Source organism: Nannobrachium achirus (assembly GCF_963921795.1).
Source record: "Nannobrachium achirus genome assembly, chromosome: 5".
NCBI lineage: Eukaryota > Metazoa > Chordata > Actinopteri > Myctophiformes > Myctophidae > Nannobrachium > Nannobrachium achirus.
In genome coordinates this window covers 35,464,665-35,482,902 of record NC_137814.1, presented here as the reverse complement: position 1 = coordinate 35,482,902, position 18,238 = coordinate 35,464,665, and the positions used below count along the sequence as shown (strand labels likewise).

The 18,238-nt window shown below is 41.1% G+C and overlaps 1 protein-coding gene across 1 annotated transcript; it reads left to right on the top strand.

Moving 5' to 3' along the window:
- Positions 1 to 804: 804 nt before the first annotated feature.
- Positions 805 to 5,455, top strand: LOC308285028 (chymotrypsin-like elastase family member 3B; the record flags this gene model as incomplete). The annotated part of the gene is made up of 8 exons (XM_080725747.1): positions 805 to 844; positions 1,053 to 1,150; positions 1,543 to 1,625; positions 2,403 to 2,528; positions 3,435 to 3,568; positions 3,981 to 4,123; positions 4,792 to 4,944; positions 5,438 to 5,455. The coding sequence occupies 8 exons, from the start codon at positions 805 to 807 to the stop codon at positions 5,453 to 5,455; spliced, it is 795 nt and encodes a 264-aa protein (XP_080581873.1).
- Between the last annotated feature and the right edge of the window lie 12,783 nt (positions 5,456 to 18,238).

Here is an 18,238-nt window from a genome sequence, read left to right as displayed (position 1 = left end):
TGTCGCCACCAGGGTAACAAACAGTCGCATGCTGAAATAATGCCCAAATAATGTCTGTCTGACATGATATGAAACAAGTGACCAAATTTGGAGATGACATCACAGACTGGCCTGGACATGGATGGACCATGGGCATAAAAGAGAGCCAGACAGAGATATAAGATCTCCATATAATGTATGGGCATGCTTTCATGCCCATACATTATATGGAGATCAGACAGACAGACAGACAGACAGACAGACAGACAGACGGACAGACAGACGGATATGGGTACTGGAACAATTCCCAAATAATGTCTGTGACATTAGGAATTGCGAGTGTATTGTAGCCAAAAATCTTGTTGAAACTTAACAAAATGGTTTAATTCATTGGACTTACTCTATAATGGTGACCTCACAGAGAATGCTGCTTCCTGATTCAATGGCTAAGTTGACCGTAACAATTTTTGCTGCTGGGGGTCCTTGAAATTAAAATGTTTGGGAATCACTGCTAGAGCCGTAAACATCTTCTATTATGGGGGTCCCTGGCATATCTTTTCAAATGGGGATCTGTGAGCTAACAAGTGTCAATTTGGGGGTCCTTGACATATAATGTTTGAAAACCACTGGTATATGGTATACATAGCATAAACCAGTTTGAACAGTATGTATGTACATAAGATTAGACAAAAGGTTAAATAATGTGGAGAATGGGAGAACCACCACCTGGAGAATGGGAGGAAATATCCCAGGCAGTCTGGGTTTACCATAGCTGCCTATAAATAGCTCTGCGAGGTCAGCCTGTTCTTTTGGATGCACAGGAGAATGGAACTGGCACTTGTCTTCCTGTTAGCCATCACTACTGGTGAGTTAACAATTAAAACACATTGTTTTCAGTTTATTAAGTAGCATTAAATTAGGTGGCCGGTGCATGTGGCCTAATGCATATCAAACTGGCGGTTCCTGTAATTAAAATGGTTGAGAACCACTTATTTAGATTATTTGTAACAGAATGCACACTTGTAAAGAGCAACATACTCATGATGTCAGCCCTGGATCACTGTGTATTCTAGTGTCTGGAACATCTGGATGTGGCACTCCAAGCCATGAGCCCAGCACCAGCCGTGTGGTGAACGGTGAAGAAGCCCGTCCTTATAGTTGGCCATGGCAGGTAGAGCAACATAAATGGATACATATAAAGATGTCATGTTCTGAATAAGATAATAGCTTATATACATAGAACATATGCACTGAACTCAGTTTCAGAAATTCCTCAAATACGGTATCTAACTTCAGCTACTGTATTTAATTATTATAACCCAAGCCAACTTGTTTTCTTAATATTAGTAATGGTGTCATCTAACATCTTTGATATTATAATGATTTGTGAGCCTAAACATATCCATGACCTGACTACATATAGTAGATTCTAAAACACATGGCTGTGCTATCATAAATTCCGATCCAAGTAAAAGATATAAAGGAAAAGAACCATGAACCATTGTAACACAGAAACTGATAATTTAATGGGACGCATAAATGTGACAGTTCTATTGCTCTTAGGTTTCTCTGGAATCTTTCTTCCCCACTTGTGGAGGGACACTCATTGCACCTAACTGGGTCTTGACGGCTGCACACTGCATCACGTAAGCTTATGTTTTTGTTTGTGGTATAGTATACACATCTTAAATTAACCGTAAAACATTCAAGCTGAACATTTCAACCACTTTCATCCTGGCACCTCTATCTTGTGCACAGCATTATTGGCAAAAATGTCACGGTAAATTTTCTTTCAAAAATAGATGTGAGCTTGTAGTGAGTAGTGACTATGTTTGAATAGGCCTATAAGTGGTTAAAGAAGAGAGCAGCAGACTACATGAACAGAAGGCTTGTAGAAAAATGCCTATATAAAGGTCACAGAGTACTCCTGAGTCCTGACTACTAATACCAGTTATGCTTTTACAAAACACTGTTTGTGTGTTGGTAGGTACAAATTAACCACAGTGTGATAACAAATAAAAACAGATGGTAGTACTGTAAAACAGGGGATCTCAACCTTTTCAGGCCGCAACCCCCAAAATAATCATATTTGAATTGGGGACCCCACCACCCTAACAAGCAATAAGAGTTGAGGCATTACATTTCGTATAACACGGTTCTATTGTTAAAATAACAGATCTACATGCTCACAATTGAAATGTCTTCAATTGTCACTTTAGAAATGTGCTATACACTTAAACGGTATGTTGGTTTGTTTACTGTTGGGTGAGAAAATGTTGCACATTAAGTTAATCATCTGGGGACCCCACAAAATAATTTGGGGACCCCACTGGGGGTCCCGACCCACAGGTTGAGAACCACTGCTGTAAAATGACTAATCAGACGAGGTCCCTCTGTGTTCTTGTTGTTCACTCTTTATCCAGGTTCCACACATACAGGGTGGTTCTGGCCGAGCATGACCTGGACAAAACAGACGGATCTGAGCAGTCCATCATGGTGGAGAAAATGTTCCTCCACCCTAAGTGGAATGACAACTGTGTCTCCTGTGGGTAGGTTGAGCAGCAAAGGTCTCCATGTGCAGCTGTGGAAAAAGTAGTCACATTTTCTACTGAAGTAAAGTATCAACACTGCAATATAGAAATACTCTGTTACGAGTAGAAGTCCAGAATTCAAAATGTAGCTACTTGAGTAAGGGTGCCCTCACACCAAAATACCTAGAGTGGAATCCGCCAATGCATTTCAATGAGAATGGAGCGTTTGTTGCCAGGTTATATCTCCACTCCGACATGTCTCCTTTCTGACATGTCTCTGTTCCGACACTAACCCTATCTCTAACCCTAACCCTAAACCTTAGGCCCATGGGAGTGTCGCCACTCCGACAATAAGAAGTCAATTTCGGAGTGGCGACATGTCGGAATGGAGAGAGCCTCCCTTGTTGCCAGTAGAGGATTTCTGCAAAAAACGCTCCATTCTCATTGAAATTCCACTCTCGGTATTTTGGTGTATGGGCACCCTTAAAGTGCAAAAGTATTGGCATCAATACTACCAATAATACCAAAAGTAAAAGTACTCATTATGCAGAATGTCCCATTTTAGCATTTGAAATGTATAAAAATCTTTTGAAAATAACAGCTCTACAAGCTCACAATGTGTCGCATCGCAACATATTGTGTACATTATATTTGCCTCTGATATGTAGTGGAATAGAAGTAACAGTATTGGAAATTGGGTACACATACCTCAAAATTGTACTTAAGTACAGTGCTTGAGTAAATGCACCTAGTTACGTTCCACCACTGACAAAAAAATATGTCCTTGACCAAGAAGCGTGCCCTGAGAATTTCTTGTAGATCAACAGCTGAACAAATATCAACGTTTTCAAATGGCACTAAACGGGCTATACTAATTTGTTCTCAGTTTTCAGCACTCTTTTTTTGTCATTTCATCCCGACTAGGAACGACATCGCCCTGCTGAAGCTGGAGAAGAATGCCGTCATCAACGACAAAGTCCAGCCAGCATGCATGGCAGCTGGAGCCATCCTTGTAAACAAACAGCCTTGTTACGTCACAGGCTGGGGACGCCTGTACTGTAAGTTGTATTTGTTGTATTTTATTTGTTATCAGAATAATGTTTATGCCAGGTATGTTTGAAATTGTTTTTATTGCCAATCGACACTGTCAGGCATAAACCTTGTATCTCCAAGTTTCAAAAATACAGTAGCATGTTCTGTCGTAAATGAAGGCCCTACTTCATCATACAAGAGTGTTGCACAAAAGTAGTGAAATAGCAGATCTACAAGCAAATGCCTTGCACCGCGAGGCGTTGTGTGCTTGTAGATCGGCTGTTTTCACCAGTTTAAACCATTTTTAAAATGATAAATACAAAGCGAACGGTTTTGGACATACAAGCTAGGTTTCCACCCGACAACGACAAAATAAGGTGTATAATAATGTATAAATATAGCAGGTCCGACCTCTTTCTTTTTGTCTTGGTCTGTCAGCTGGTGGTCCCAGGGCAAGCACACTCCAGCAGGCCCTGCTCCCTGTGGTGGAGTACAGCATCTGTAGTCGCAGTGACTGGTGGGGAAGCTCAGTGAAGACAACAATGATCTGTGCTGGAGGAGAGAGCAAGTCTGCCTGCCATGTGAGTAGTAATCACCAAACTATCATTTCTCTCCAAAAAACTAAACAAAGGACAGCAATTAGTGTACTGTAATGTGAAATCAGTATGATGACAGTATACAAGTCGGAACTTGATAGGGAGTAACATTTCAAACAATGATGACTGATGAGGCCTTGGAGCATGTGATGGCACTGTTAACAATGCTGCAAAAAAATGGCCTCTTCTGAGGACATAAAAGTTTTTTTTTTAAACTACAGTATCTGCTCTTTGGTTTAGACAATTTCACCAACGAGAGCACAGTAGCAGTTCTTGAACATACATTTATAAGGTTTAAGCAAAAACCGACACTGACTGTGAAGAGGACACTACTACTCACTCTAATGAAGATGCTATGGTTCTGAAACATCAGTCTTTGCTTATAATAAAGGCACATTTATATGTGCTCCAGTACTCTTAAGTCTGAGTCTTGATTGCATAACATGGTTAAACAGTGTTTGCCCTCTTGAGTGGGTTGACAATCGTTATGAAATTGACCACTGGCATATGCAGGGATTCTTCACTATTCCCTGTTTATTGGTCTTTTTGCCACAGGCTATGGGATCTGTAGTTGCAGTTGCAGACGAGGACATGCGGTTATGGACCAGCTTGTTATTTATTTTCTCATAACACATTACATGACTTCTTTTTAGGGTGACTCTGGGGGTCCTCTGAACTGTAAGGGTGAAGATGGAAAATGGTATGTCCAAGGAGTGACCAGCTTTGTCAGTGGAAGTGGCTGTAATACTGCCCAGAAACCCACAGTGTTTACCCGTGTGGCTTCTTTCATCCCCTGGATCAGTGAGGTGAGTGTAGGGCTGTCACGATTATCACATTTCACATGACGATTAATTGTCACGAAAATAATTGCTATTGACGATTTAATTGTGTTTTGGCGTTGACAATCACATTTCTGTTTGGCTTTTAGGCTTTGAAGTTGCACATAGTAGATATGACACATAACCTAAATATACAAAGAAATTAAGGACATATTGGACAACTTTACACTTAGAAAAGAACATTGATAGTGGAAATAGCAGATGTACAAGCTCATGTTGTGAGCCTGTAGATCTGCTATTTCCACTATTTTTGACCTTTAAAAAAATATATTAACATTTTTCAACATGGAACGATTATGACGATTATGAAAAATAATCGCGATTATGTCAAATAATCACGATTATATAATAATTGTGACAGCCCTAGGTGAGTGATACCCAATGGAGATACCATTCTTAGCTACTGTTGTGTATTCACACAAGATATCATTTGCCTTATTTATTTCTATCTTTTTTGCAGACAATGGCTCAAAATTGAAGTTTTTGCTTGGCTGCCCCCGTGACTGACTGTGCATTAAAAGGACTTCTCAAATCTCTGCTTATGTTGTAGTATTTTGTCAAACAGCAAAAATCTTTAAAAAGTCAGAAAGATTTTAATGAGAACAATCCATTTTAAATTACACTTTTTTTTGTAGAGATGTCATGTTTTGAATAAGATTATACATAAAACATACGTACACTGAACTGAAATTCCTCAAAAACCTAACTTCAGCTACTATAATTTAATTATTATAAGTGATAAAAGCCAACTTGTCTTAATATTAGTAAAGGTGTCATCTAACATCTACGATCTTATAATTTATGAGACAAACCATATTCATGACCTGACAGTTCTCTGGTAAGTTAACAAAAATCTGATCAGCAGGTGGTGGCATATCATTGCGGTTTTATTGATATAAACACCCTCTTCGATTGGCCCAGGTCTAAATGGCTTTCATTCTAAACTTAAACGCCTAGATTATTTTTTCTGTGTGCATTGTGCAAGCTGTTTCAGTTGCACTTGTAGGTAGGCAAGTATGAGTCGGCTTAAAGGAGTAGTTCATCCCCAAAATGACTTTTTTTCTATTGAGTAGTGAGTACTCATGCCTTGGAGACATAGGAGTTCAATTATATTTTTTGTATTTGTCGCATTCCTAAGACAACATTTTTTTAATTTTAATTTACCCGGGTCCCCATATGGAATCAATGGAGGAAAATGTACTAAAATCAATTTTTGCGACAAATACAAAAAACATAATTGAACTCTATGTCTTTAAGTATTGACGGTTCAAGTGGTTAAATATCTGAAAACACATACCGGTATTAACATGAATCCTAAATACACAGATGATTGTGCTGTCAAACGATGAAACTATATGGAATCTATGAAAAAGGTTGTGGGGGTCCCTGCTTCATCTTCTTGCTCAACTTGGCCTGAACATGTTGAAGACCCCTGACCTACTGTGTAGCAGCAACACAGTATCAACACAATATCAACACACACACCAAAAGGCATCTAGAAGTTTCACAAGATGAGACATAATACCCTTCTCATCTTGGGGGGTGGGGGCAGGCTTACAAGCATCACCATGAAGTGGAGACGAACCCTCTGGTCAAGTGAGACAGTGTAGACAACAATTGCATGAAATGTTCTCTTATAAGATAATAAGATAAGATATAATAAGATAATAAGATTAAGATAATAGCTTATATACATAGAACATATGCACTGAACTCAGTTTCAGAAATTCCTCAAATACGGTATCTAACTTCAGCTACTGTATTTAATTATTATAACCCAAGCCAACTTGTTTTCTTAATATTAGTAATGGTGTCATCTAACTATTATAGGAGAGGCAGGCCATGGAGCCCATGGCGGCCTATTCCCAGCAAACCAGTAAAGATAACGGTTCCCCGCTTGGCATGTACATTGCTCAATACTCTGGCAAGCAACTAAGCTATGTTTGCCGCCATGATTGTACTTAAATGTCATACAATTAATATAAAACATCATTTTTTATACAGGCATATATTTTAGCCACCTCTCGCTAGGACGCTTAGCCCCACTCACTGTGCAGCCAGGGGCCATTCAGGTCAACACAAGCCCAGAACATCTCTCTCACACACACACACACACACACACACACACACACACACACACACACACACACACACACACACACACACACACACACACACACACACACACACACACACACACACACACACACACACACACACACACACACACACACACACACACACACACACACACACACACACACACACACACACACACACACACACACACACACACACACACACACAGTTTGCATATTTTCTCTTTGTCATTTAAATATTATAGTGACTGTGACAGTGTTGTCAAGTGAATCTAACAGTTTATTTGACATTTATTATTTACATCACATTTTATTCCTCAAAAATGGCAAAATAGTTTTTTATGCCTGTTGACCGGCAAGGTTGATTCTATAGGCTATTTAGGTGTATTATATATCTTAGACCTATATAGGCTAATAGCCTACATATCTATTTTGTATAGCCTAATGTTAAAACAATATAGGCCTACAATACTGTTCATTTTACAATACTGTTCAATACTGCACCAAAGAATGTAGTATCGGGACATAGATTAATTAATTATTTGGGCGCACCTGATTCCAATAGCTCTGTATTTATGTGATTACTATGGAGTGCATAGGATAGCCGTGTGTAGGTTTGACATGTACTGTAACACCACTGTCACAGTCACTATAATATTTAAATGACAAAGAGATAATATGCAAACATGGACAGTCTGACAGCAGAATTGAGGGTAGGTGAAATGACTCAGACAGGTAGGTGAAAAGACTCTCCTCCAAGGCGAAAATGCCAGGCGAAAGGACCAAATGCGTGTAGGCGAATATGTTATAGGCGAATATGCCTGACACCCTAAAAAAGACTAACTCACTTTCAGACAGCCCAGACCGGGTGGGGAGGTGGGGCCACGGCCGCTTAAGGGACTGGAGGAGGTTGTGTTATTATTTAGGTGGCGTAGAAAATTACAGTAACTATATTATATATTTTACCATTAGTGTCCATGTGTGCCTTTTTGTTAATGAGAAATCTTGGATATTATCTCACTACCTTAATCAGAATACGTACCAGCCAGTCTGTCCGCATTTCTGCTAACTCTGCGTCCGACTGTCCGTTGTTCAATTGTGTAAAAAACATAATACAAAAATGCCTCGCTGATCATCTACTTTTCCTGTGGCTGGGCAGGTGGCGCAGGGCCGGCCCTAGGTGGCTGTCTGGGGCCCCACGCAGTCAGGGCCGTGTTTGGTTGTAGGCCATTCCCTTTAACTGGACAATAGGGATATGTGGGCACTTGGAGAGGTGGCCACCTAGACAACTGGCCACTAGGGACATAAAGGGGAGGGGAGCACACACTGAACGCGGGCAGCTGCGCAGCGTCGCATCGCGGTATCGACGCACGTGAAGTGCCGCGCGGTAACCCCAACTGGATGCGGCGCGCTGCCACACAGCACATCCATTTCCCCCGGTGGGGAGAAGCATGGGAGAACATGTTCAACGCTCGGCAACGCTGGTCAAATAGAACAGTGGCGTATCGGCACAGCAGACGAGGCGTTCCGCGCCGCCTCCGCTTCCAGCGTGTGTTCCCATTAAGCACCCGCAGGGGGCTTTTTTTCTAGTTATGATTTGTGAGCCTAAACATATCCATGACCTGACTACATATAGTAGATTCTAAAACACATGGCTGTGCTATCATAAATTCCGATCCAAGTAAACGATATAAAGGAAAAGAACCATGAACCATTGTAACACAGAAACTGATAATTTAATGGGACGCATAAATGTGACAAGTTCTATTGCTCTTAGGTTTCTCTGGAATCTTTCTTCCCCACTTGTGGAGGGACACTCATTGCACCTAACTGGGTCTTGACGGCTGCACACTGCATCACGTAAGCTTATGTTTTTGTTTGTGGTATAGTATACACATCTTAAAGCAACCGTAAAACATTCAAGCTGAACATTTCAACCACTTTCATCCTAGCACCTCTATCTTGTGCACAGCATTATTGGCAAAAATGTCACTGTAAATTTTCTTTCAAAAATAGATGTGAGCTTGTAGTGAGTAGTGACTATGTTTGAATAGGCCTATAAGTGGTTTAAAAAGAGAGCAGCAGACTACATGAACAGAAGGCTTGCAGAAAAATGCCTATATAAAGGTCACAGAGTACTCCTGAGTCCTGACTACTAATACCAGTTATGCTTTTACAAAACACTGTTTGTGTGTTGGTAGGTACAAATTAACCACAGTGTGATAACAAATAAAACAGATGGTCGCACACACACACACACACACACACACACACACACACACACACACACACACACACACACACACACACACACACACACACACACACACACACACACACACACACACACACACACACACACACACACACACACAAAAGAACAGCTGTGTGTGGTAAACATGAAAGAAAAATAGAAATTGAAATTCAAAATGCATAAAATTAGGAAAACACACACAAACACACACACAACAACATCAGCTGTGTGTGGGCACATTCTTGTCCGGCATCTTCTTTAAGGCACACACACACACACACACACACACACACACACAAAAAGGAACAGCTGTGTGTGGTAAACATGAAAGAAAAATAGAAATTGAAATTCAAAATTTATAAAATTAGGAAAACACACACAAACACACACACAACAACATCAGCTGTGTGTGGGCACATTCTTGTCCCTCATCTTCCTTAAGGCAGTAGACATCTTCTGAAAGGCAGTATAGAGCAAAAGAAAGAAAAAAAAACAATTATTGATTGTGGACTACAGCAGAATGGCTGTAATTTACCACTTCAAAAAGACATGTTTCAAACCCTATTTGAAACCCCATCTAACTATTAATTTACAGAATGTCTGTCCTCCGTCTGCCTGCATGCTGACGCCACTCCGTCTGCCTGCATGCTGACGCCACTGATACTAAACAGTGTCGCTAGGGCTGTCACAACTATTACTTAAACGTCTAATCGTGATTATTTGACATTATCGTAATTATTTTGTCATAATCGTCATAACCGTGAATGTTGAAAAATTTGAGAAATAGTGGAAATAGCAGATCTACAAGCTCACAACGCGTCGCATCGCAACACGTTGTGAGCTTGTAGATCGGCTATTTCCACTATCAAGGTTATTTTTTAAGTAGTAAGTTGTCAAATATGTCAGTAATGTAATTGTATATTTAGGTTATGTGTCATGTCTACCATATGCAACTTCAAAGCCTAAAAGCCAAACCGAAATGTAATTATCAATGACAAATACACAATTAAATAGTTAATCGGCAATTATTTGAGTGACAATTAATCGTCATGTAAAATGTCATATTGTGACAGCCCTAAGTGTCGCCACCATGGTAACAGCCGCATTTGGAGATGACTGACATCATTGACTGACATCAGTCAACCCAAACTTGGAGATGACTGACATCACTGATACAAAACAGTGCCCAAATCTGGAGATGACTTCACGACTGTCATCACTGATAACAATGCCCAATGCTGAAACAGTGAACAAATTTGGAGATGACTTAGTTGACATCATTGATATATGTCTTAAATAAATCACGGAACACCATATGGGCAAAAACAGGTGAAACAAGTGCCTGACATCACTGATATGTCTTAAATATCCCACAAGATGATACTTTCACGTCAGTACACAAAACAACCACGGGAAATGTGTTGAACTTAAGAGTTCACAGGCATGGTCTGGTTGCGACACATCTTGTCTCTGTCTGTGTAAGGTTTTTTACGCTCTATGGGTTTGTCGCTCTGACATCACTGTGATGTCAGGGGAACCGCACTATATGGGTTTGTCGCTCTGACATCACTGTGATGTCAGGGGAACCGCACTAACAGAATCCCTTTTAAGCCCATATATGGAAATCCCTGATGTGATCAATGTTAAGCCCACATCTAACAGGACTTTATATGGGAATGCCCATACACAGTATGGAGGCCACATCGGCCACATACCACGCTAACAGAATCCATATATGGACAAGACAGTGTGGCTGGTTCTACAGACAGGGATCTCCACATATGGGCATAAAAGGGAATGTATGATGTCAGATGTCATAGACGTCAAAGGACTTTCACATAACGAATAACTGAGTAAGCATGTTTGTGGTCTCACAGCATATCTACATATAACTCCATGCATATCTCCAAGGATCTCTATATATGGGTACCAGCATCTCCATGCTGGTCCTATATACATCGCTGGCCAGATGGCCAAGACATGGCGCGACCCCTTGTCGCCCTTAGGCGTCTTACTGGTTTTAAATCCAAATTCTTAACTACTTGGAAAAATGACAATGAAATAAACCCTGTTGGCCACTAGAGGGTGCTGTTCACCAAGCTATGCAGTCAAACTGAGTCTTGCATGGGAGACTACACGTGTTGTCAATGACGCCTGATTATGGATCCCACTGGAGAAGATGGATAACCACGGTGATCCAAACCGCGCCCCAGACTGTCGCGATCGGATGGCTGTACGGCCCTGTCTGTATCTTGTGTGTTCTGTTGCTGTCACATAGCGCTAGTGTGTTAATCCATTCAGGCCAGGTCAGGAACACATTTTAGTGTATGGGAGGGGCTTACATTACATGTACACTACAGTATGTAGCAACATATTTGTTTTTGTAGGCTAATTAAAGTGGTTAAGAAGGATACGCATGTCATAATACTTGCTGGTCACAATGCTACAAAGAAGAATTTATAAATACTTTGAGACCGCCGTCTTGTTATCCGTTTGTCAAAATGAAAATGCGCTTGTCTGTTCTGGTTCTTACTGCAGTTCATTTACGACAGGGCAGACCGACCGATTAAATGAAAATACACTTGTCTGTTGTTGGATTGTTGACACACGCAAGGTGAAATTTCGCCACTTGCTGAGAGTTATAATTCTCTGCTGGCTTAATCGTAAGCACAAGTAGAGAGGAAGAACATTCTACTTTGCAAAATACCATCTAATAATGCATAATTCGATTACAATACCACCTGAATAGCGGAGATGCATAATATGTGATGTTCATGAAATTAGAAATAGGCTACTATGTTTTCATGGCATAACAGTCATAATAAGCACATTATACCACCAGAGATTAATAAGTTACTATAGGCTATGCAGTAGGCTACTAGAGTGTATTTGACAAGCTTGGGAGAGAAGAGTTGTAATTGAACGTATGGATAGGCTATAGTCAAAATATAAAAAAATAAATAAACCACTTTAGCCCTATTTTATACTTTGGCTTCTTGTACTTTTACTCATACATTTTGAGTATTTTTGTATTACAGTATTGATACTTTTACTTAAGTAAAACATGCGAGTACTTTTTCCACCACTGTATAATATAAAAGACAACATGTTGACAGTTATGTAACAGTATTTGTACTAGCGCAACAAATAAACATCCTGTCATTTCATATATACTTATTTTTCTGGTCTAATGTATCATCAATCATCTCTACTACTCACTATGATGTCATTCAGGCAGTAGGCCTATAGAATAATTTCGGAGGAGGTGCATGTGAAAGGATGGAGGCGCTAATCACCCTCATATCTGCCATTCAGGTGGTATAGAATTATGCATCAGCTCCCAAGTAATATGGAAGTAATATGACATGCGTATTCTTCTTAACACACTAGCGCTATGTGACAGCAACAGAATTATTAATTCGTAGTCGTAAGTAATTAGGGAAAATAGAGTGTTAAATTGTTTGCATTTACTGCTTTCTATCGTTTTATCAATTTTTTAATTACTTTGACTTCAGTAGGTGGGGGCATGTGTAGTGCTAAATATGTATTTTAGACACAATAAGCCAGTGATTTCTTTATTATTATTTACAGTAACACTACTAGCCCCCATAAGTCACATCTGCCCATGAAAGATTGTGTTGCATCTTGTGGTGCATCATTTTAACACTCATCTTCTTTTCTCTAATTACAATCCAAAATATGAACCCTTGTTGTTAAAAAAAAGAAAAAGAGTTGTCCTTTAAGCACAAACAAGACTGCTGGCAGTTTCCCAGGGAACACTAGATAGTATTTTACTCACTCAAACTTTTGAGGATGAATCCTCAATCTGACAGTCTCTTCAGGCAACTCTTCCGGCAATGTAGCCATTGAGGTAGTCATCTTCGACATCCATTTCCCCATAATTGGCATGCTTATCATTAAGCACCTGATAAAGTTAAATAAGTGGTTAAATTACCCATTGTGAAACACATTTTTTCATTAAACAGCAAACTAGAAGTCATACACACACACAGAAAAACAAAACAGTTATTTCAAAGTGCATCAAAGGCATTCAAGGACTAAACTGTGCTCCCTCCTCTCAAACAGAATCAAAGAGGCATACAATATGAATGTAAAGACTTATGCATACCACGATTCACTCAACTCACGATACGATTCGAATCACGATTCTAGGTTCACGATTTCACAATCTTTTAGCACAATTACTTTTTTTTTTACATTATTATTTCTCTTAAACCACCACCCCAGCTATTAACTCTTTTATTGCTTCAGACGTTCCCGTTCGCCCCAATACGGCTCGTTCTTTTTACCTTGTCTGATGATTGTAAGCTGATGAGGGGTCGCGCCGCCGTGTACAGTAAAAACATCTCCCGTAACGCTGCTCTCAAAAATCTACCGCACGTTAGCAATAATGGAGTCCCAAATCACTTCCTGGCTGTTTTCTGTGGATCTGTTCTAGAAAATGCATTTCTATGCTCTGAATGTATGGCAAGCCGAGCGGCCCAATTCACATTAATTCTTGCATAAGGCTGCCCTCTGCCACCAGTTTGACAAGTACACATTTGAGCGTCCATTGTAAAATGAATTAGTTTAGAAATAACCAATAGATAATTTTCTATAACATTGCAAAGGTATGCTGCTTTTTGCTGGTACCAGCCCCAATAAATAAATAATAACATCAGGCAGTAGGACAGTAAATCTCATATGTACCAGTAAGGCTCCCTAATCGGGAGATAAGCGACCGTAGGTCACTTATCTCCACAAATAGGGCAAAAATGTGTTTTGCCAAAATCTTCCTGATCCATGTTGATGACATGAGTGTAGACATACTGTGTAGTGATTTTCGTGATTTTAGGGCAAAATCTGTAGGAGCAGTGTCCAAAAATGTGTTTTTAAAAATCGGCCTGGAGGTGGCACTATATGGGACAGATTCATGTTGATGGGATGAGTGTAGACATACTGTGTACCGATTTGCGTGATTTTAGGGCGAAAATTGTAGGAGCAGTGTCCAAAAATGTGTTTTGCAAGAATCGGCCTCATGGTGGCGCTAGAAGAGGGCCATGTGAGAAATGAGGGGTGGGGTCTCCGCGCCGGCAAGACGGACGAATAGGTACCGGCCCTGGCTGTCCCGGTCGCTCCTAGCCAGAGTTACGGCATTTTATGTGAGCTGCAGTGTAGGGGGTCCTCCACTGGGGGCGCCACCACTTTTGCATCCGTTCTGGAGCACCAAGAGTCGGTGGTCCCCGGGAATTCCCCGTGAGCAGCCCCGTTGGGGTGGTCATTTGGTCATGTTTGCGCATTTGGTCATTTTTTACATCTGGGGGTCCCCCAGGGACCTGGGGGTCCCTGGAGCTCCGGGGGTCCTTGGAGGTTGTAGTTTGGCAGCCAAGGAACGTGTGTGCAAAATTTGGCATGGATCGGGGCAACGGTTGCGGAGATATAAGCAGGGAAAAAGTGTGACGTGTGAGGTGTGACAGACAGACTGACAGACAGACAGACGGAGGGACGGACGGAGTTACACTTTGTGGTGGTTTTGATAGTAAAGTGCGACCTACGGTCGCAACAATGTGCCAACGAGCAACACCTGGTGACAGACACAGACCTCTCCTCTGCAGTGCTCTGAACTATCTCTCTCCAAAAGCTATTAAATAATGATGGAATATGATTATGGTAAGCTCACATTTCATATCGTGTGTCTGATATGAAAGAAAAAAAAGAAAAGTTAAAAAATGTATGAAGATTTTTTTTTACTAAATCAATTTGAATCGTCCCGTTTGAATCTATTTAAATCGATTTTTGAGCGGTGGTCACAACGCTCCTATACGTGGCCGTGTGTGTGGGTCTGTCTGTCTGTCTCCGTGTCTCTGTGTCTGTCTGTAGCCTGCAGTAACCTTTTCTGACCACACATGTTAAGGGAGGGGCGCTGTTGCACACACACACCCACACCCACACACACACACACACACACACACGAGTGTGATTTTTTCATAAATCGTGGCATGCCTATAAAGACTATATCCTCCCACTATAGACTATAGCCTCCCACTTCAGCATAACAATGATATTTTTACTGTTTCTAACTATTTTTAGTCATATCACAGTCTAGATGTAAACTACAGAAAGCTGTTCCCAGCTTTAATTCCCAGATTAAAAAATAATCTGATTTTAAACACATTGAGCAGCACACAAGCACACATATTTCAAGTTGGATCAATGGAACCAATAGTATGCTGTTAAAGGAGTAGTTCACCCCCAAAATGACTTTTTCTATTGATTACTCATGCCATGGAGAGTAGAGTTCAATAATATTTTTTGTTTTTTGTCACATTCCAAGACAAAAGTTTGATTAGAGTAAATTTACCCCCATTCGTTCCGGATGGGGACCCGTTCCGGAATCAAAAACCAAAAGATATTATTGAACTCTACTCTCCATGGCGTGAGTAATCAATAGAAAAAAAGTCATTTTGGGGGTGAACTACTCCTTTAAGTTCCTATTTATATCAGTGATGACACACTTTAAGATTTAAAAGAAAAAAATATCATGACCGTTTATTTCTTTTTTTTATACTATCAATGCTGTATTATCACATAAATCTTAAGTGTTTTGATTATAGTTTGATTAAAATAGTTCTAAAAGACCTTCATGAAACAAGCATGTTTTAGTTGTGAGTGTGAGTGTGTGACTTTGGGATGACTCACCATCCATTGATCAACCTCAATGCAAGGTGACTGATCGTCTCTCAAGCCCTGGCATAAGTCCATCAGATTGCTGTCTCCATTCCCGTAGCCCGTGTGGAACACACATCGACTCTGGTAAAAGATCAGTGATTGGAGGCCGGTTGTTTCCTCAGTAGTTCCAAAACCCTGGAAGATATAAATGACCACAGGCAGTTTGCACAATACAATTATGACTGAGGTAGGTGCCCACCACACTAGACGCGGTCACCGCCTCCTAGCAATTCATTTTCAATGAGAGGCGGGCGGCTTTTTCGGCCGCGCAGCGAAGTTTTAGGGCGGCGAGCGGGCGGCGAGCGGGTGCCGGGCGCGGTCTGTGAAATTCCCGTTTGTGCATGCGTACACGGGCGGCGAGAGATGGATTGAGAACATCTTTATGAAATACCGCGCAACGTTTTACTCACTGAGCGAGTGTGTTTGTGTATCACCGCGGCGCGGTCCCCACAGACAAGCGGGGACCAAGCGGGAGCCCCTGCGGCAACCGCTGTCCGTCTGTAGAGCGCCTTAAGCATATCGAAGGTAGGCAGATCTTTAAGGAGACAACACTGCACTGTTAGGGTTGCACATGTTAAGCTGTCTGATATTAAGGCTGAGAAGTGTAACCCTATACCAGGGGCAGCCCTCGACATTATAAATGGCCCGCTGGCCCGCATGTACTTTTTAGAGTGACAGGGCCACCAGAACTCATCAGGGACTTGCCCGTTGGGCCAGTGAATTTAATGCCTTAATTGAAAATAAAACAAGTAAAAACGTTTATCTAATTTCTGTACTGTTTTGTAATAATTTCGGTGAACTCGTCTCGTAATTACCGTTAAAATATAACGTTGCGTGATCCCGATCAAAGACGAGCAAAGTTGCCTTCTGCGTGCATCATGCGTGTGTACATCAGCTGCAGTCACAGTTACACAAGGCAGAGCAGCTAGCCTGCTACTTAGAGATGGGACGTTCGTGAACGAATAGAGTCTTTTGAACGGCTCTTTGAAATGAACGTAACTATAGTAACTAGAATGAGCCAGTCTTTTGAACGGCTCTTTAAAAGGAACAAAAGGAATTTTTATATCATCTATAAAATACAGCTTTGATAGCCTTGATCCTATGCTAATTAACCCCAAATTAGGAGATCCTGGGAAGGCAGACAGACAGCTGTCAATCTGGGCTGGGGCCCTCACCAGTTAAACAGGCTACAGCTGGTGTTAAGAGTAGGCCTACATGTTATTGAATCAAATGAGTTGTTTTTATGGGGAATGATATTCCCCTGAGGGCCAGTAGTAAATTTCCCTTAATGTCTACCCCTGAGGGGTCTTCAACGTTTTCAGGCCGGGGACCCCCAAACTGATGGAGCAGGGACCTCGTAGGGTGGGGGGGTCGGGGCTACGACATATTTTTTTTTATTTTAAACATGTACAAGTTACAGCGAGCAGGGTGGGCCGTACAACATACTACTTATTAACTGAGAACCAATGTCAATAATATCAACAATCTGTCAATTGCATAGTAATCATGTATTCAAGCTATTCAAAATGGATAGAATCATGATTAATTTTTTAACATAAATGTGAAAAAAAAAAAACCTGGGGGTCGCGGACCCCCTGTTGAAGACCCCTGCCCTATACTATATACTGTATACTGGCTGTTCACGTGTTTATTTGGAATATATTTTTGTTATTAAATCATCAGTTCTCCAGCACAGACTCCTTCTTGTTTTAGCATAGAACAAGTTAAGGATTACTCTGCAACGAAGAGGAGGAAGGTGGTTATAGAAGTCAGTCATGATTTTTTGCAAGAAAAGAGCATATCTGCTTTTTCTGGGAGAAGGATATCCTTCACACTGGGTTGTGTTTGTCACGCATTAAATCAGGGGGTCCGCGACGGTCCACGGACCGGTGTCATCTACTCTGAACATGGTGGCTACATCATAGCTAAACTTGCATCCCTGATGTGTTGTTGTTGTCACGCTAATGCACACAGAAGTAGTTTGGAGACAGGAGCAGGTCACGCTGCTCACACCACAGACATATAAAGCTAGACGCCTCCTTCGGCTAGGGGGCGTATGCATCTAGCAACCAAGGGAATCTTCGTCACTTCCGTGTTCATTGCTTCCGCGTGCGCCACACATACGGAAGTCGGTAAGCCAATCAGAGGCAGGTGGGGGCTGGTCTTTACGTATGCAGCC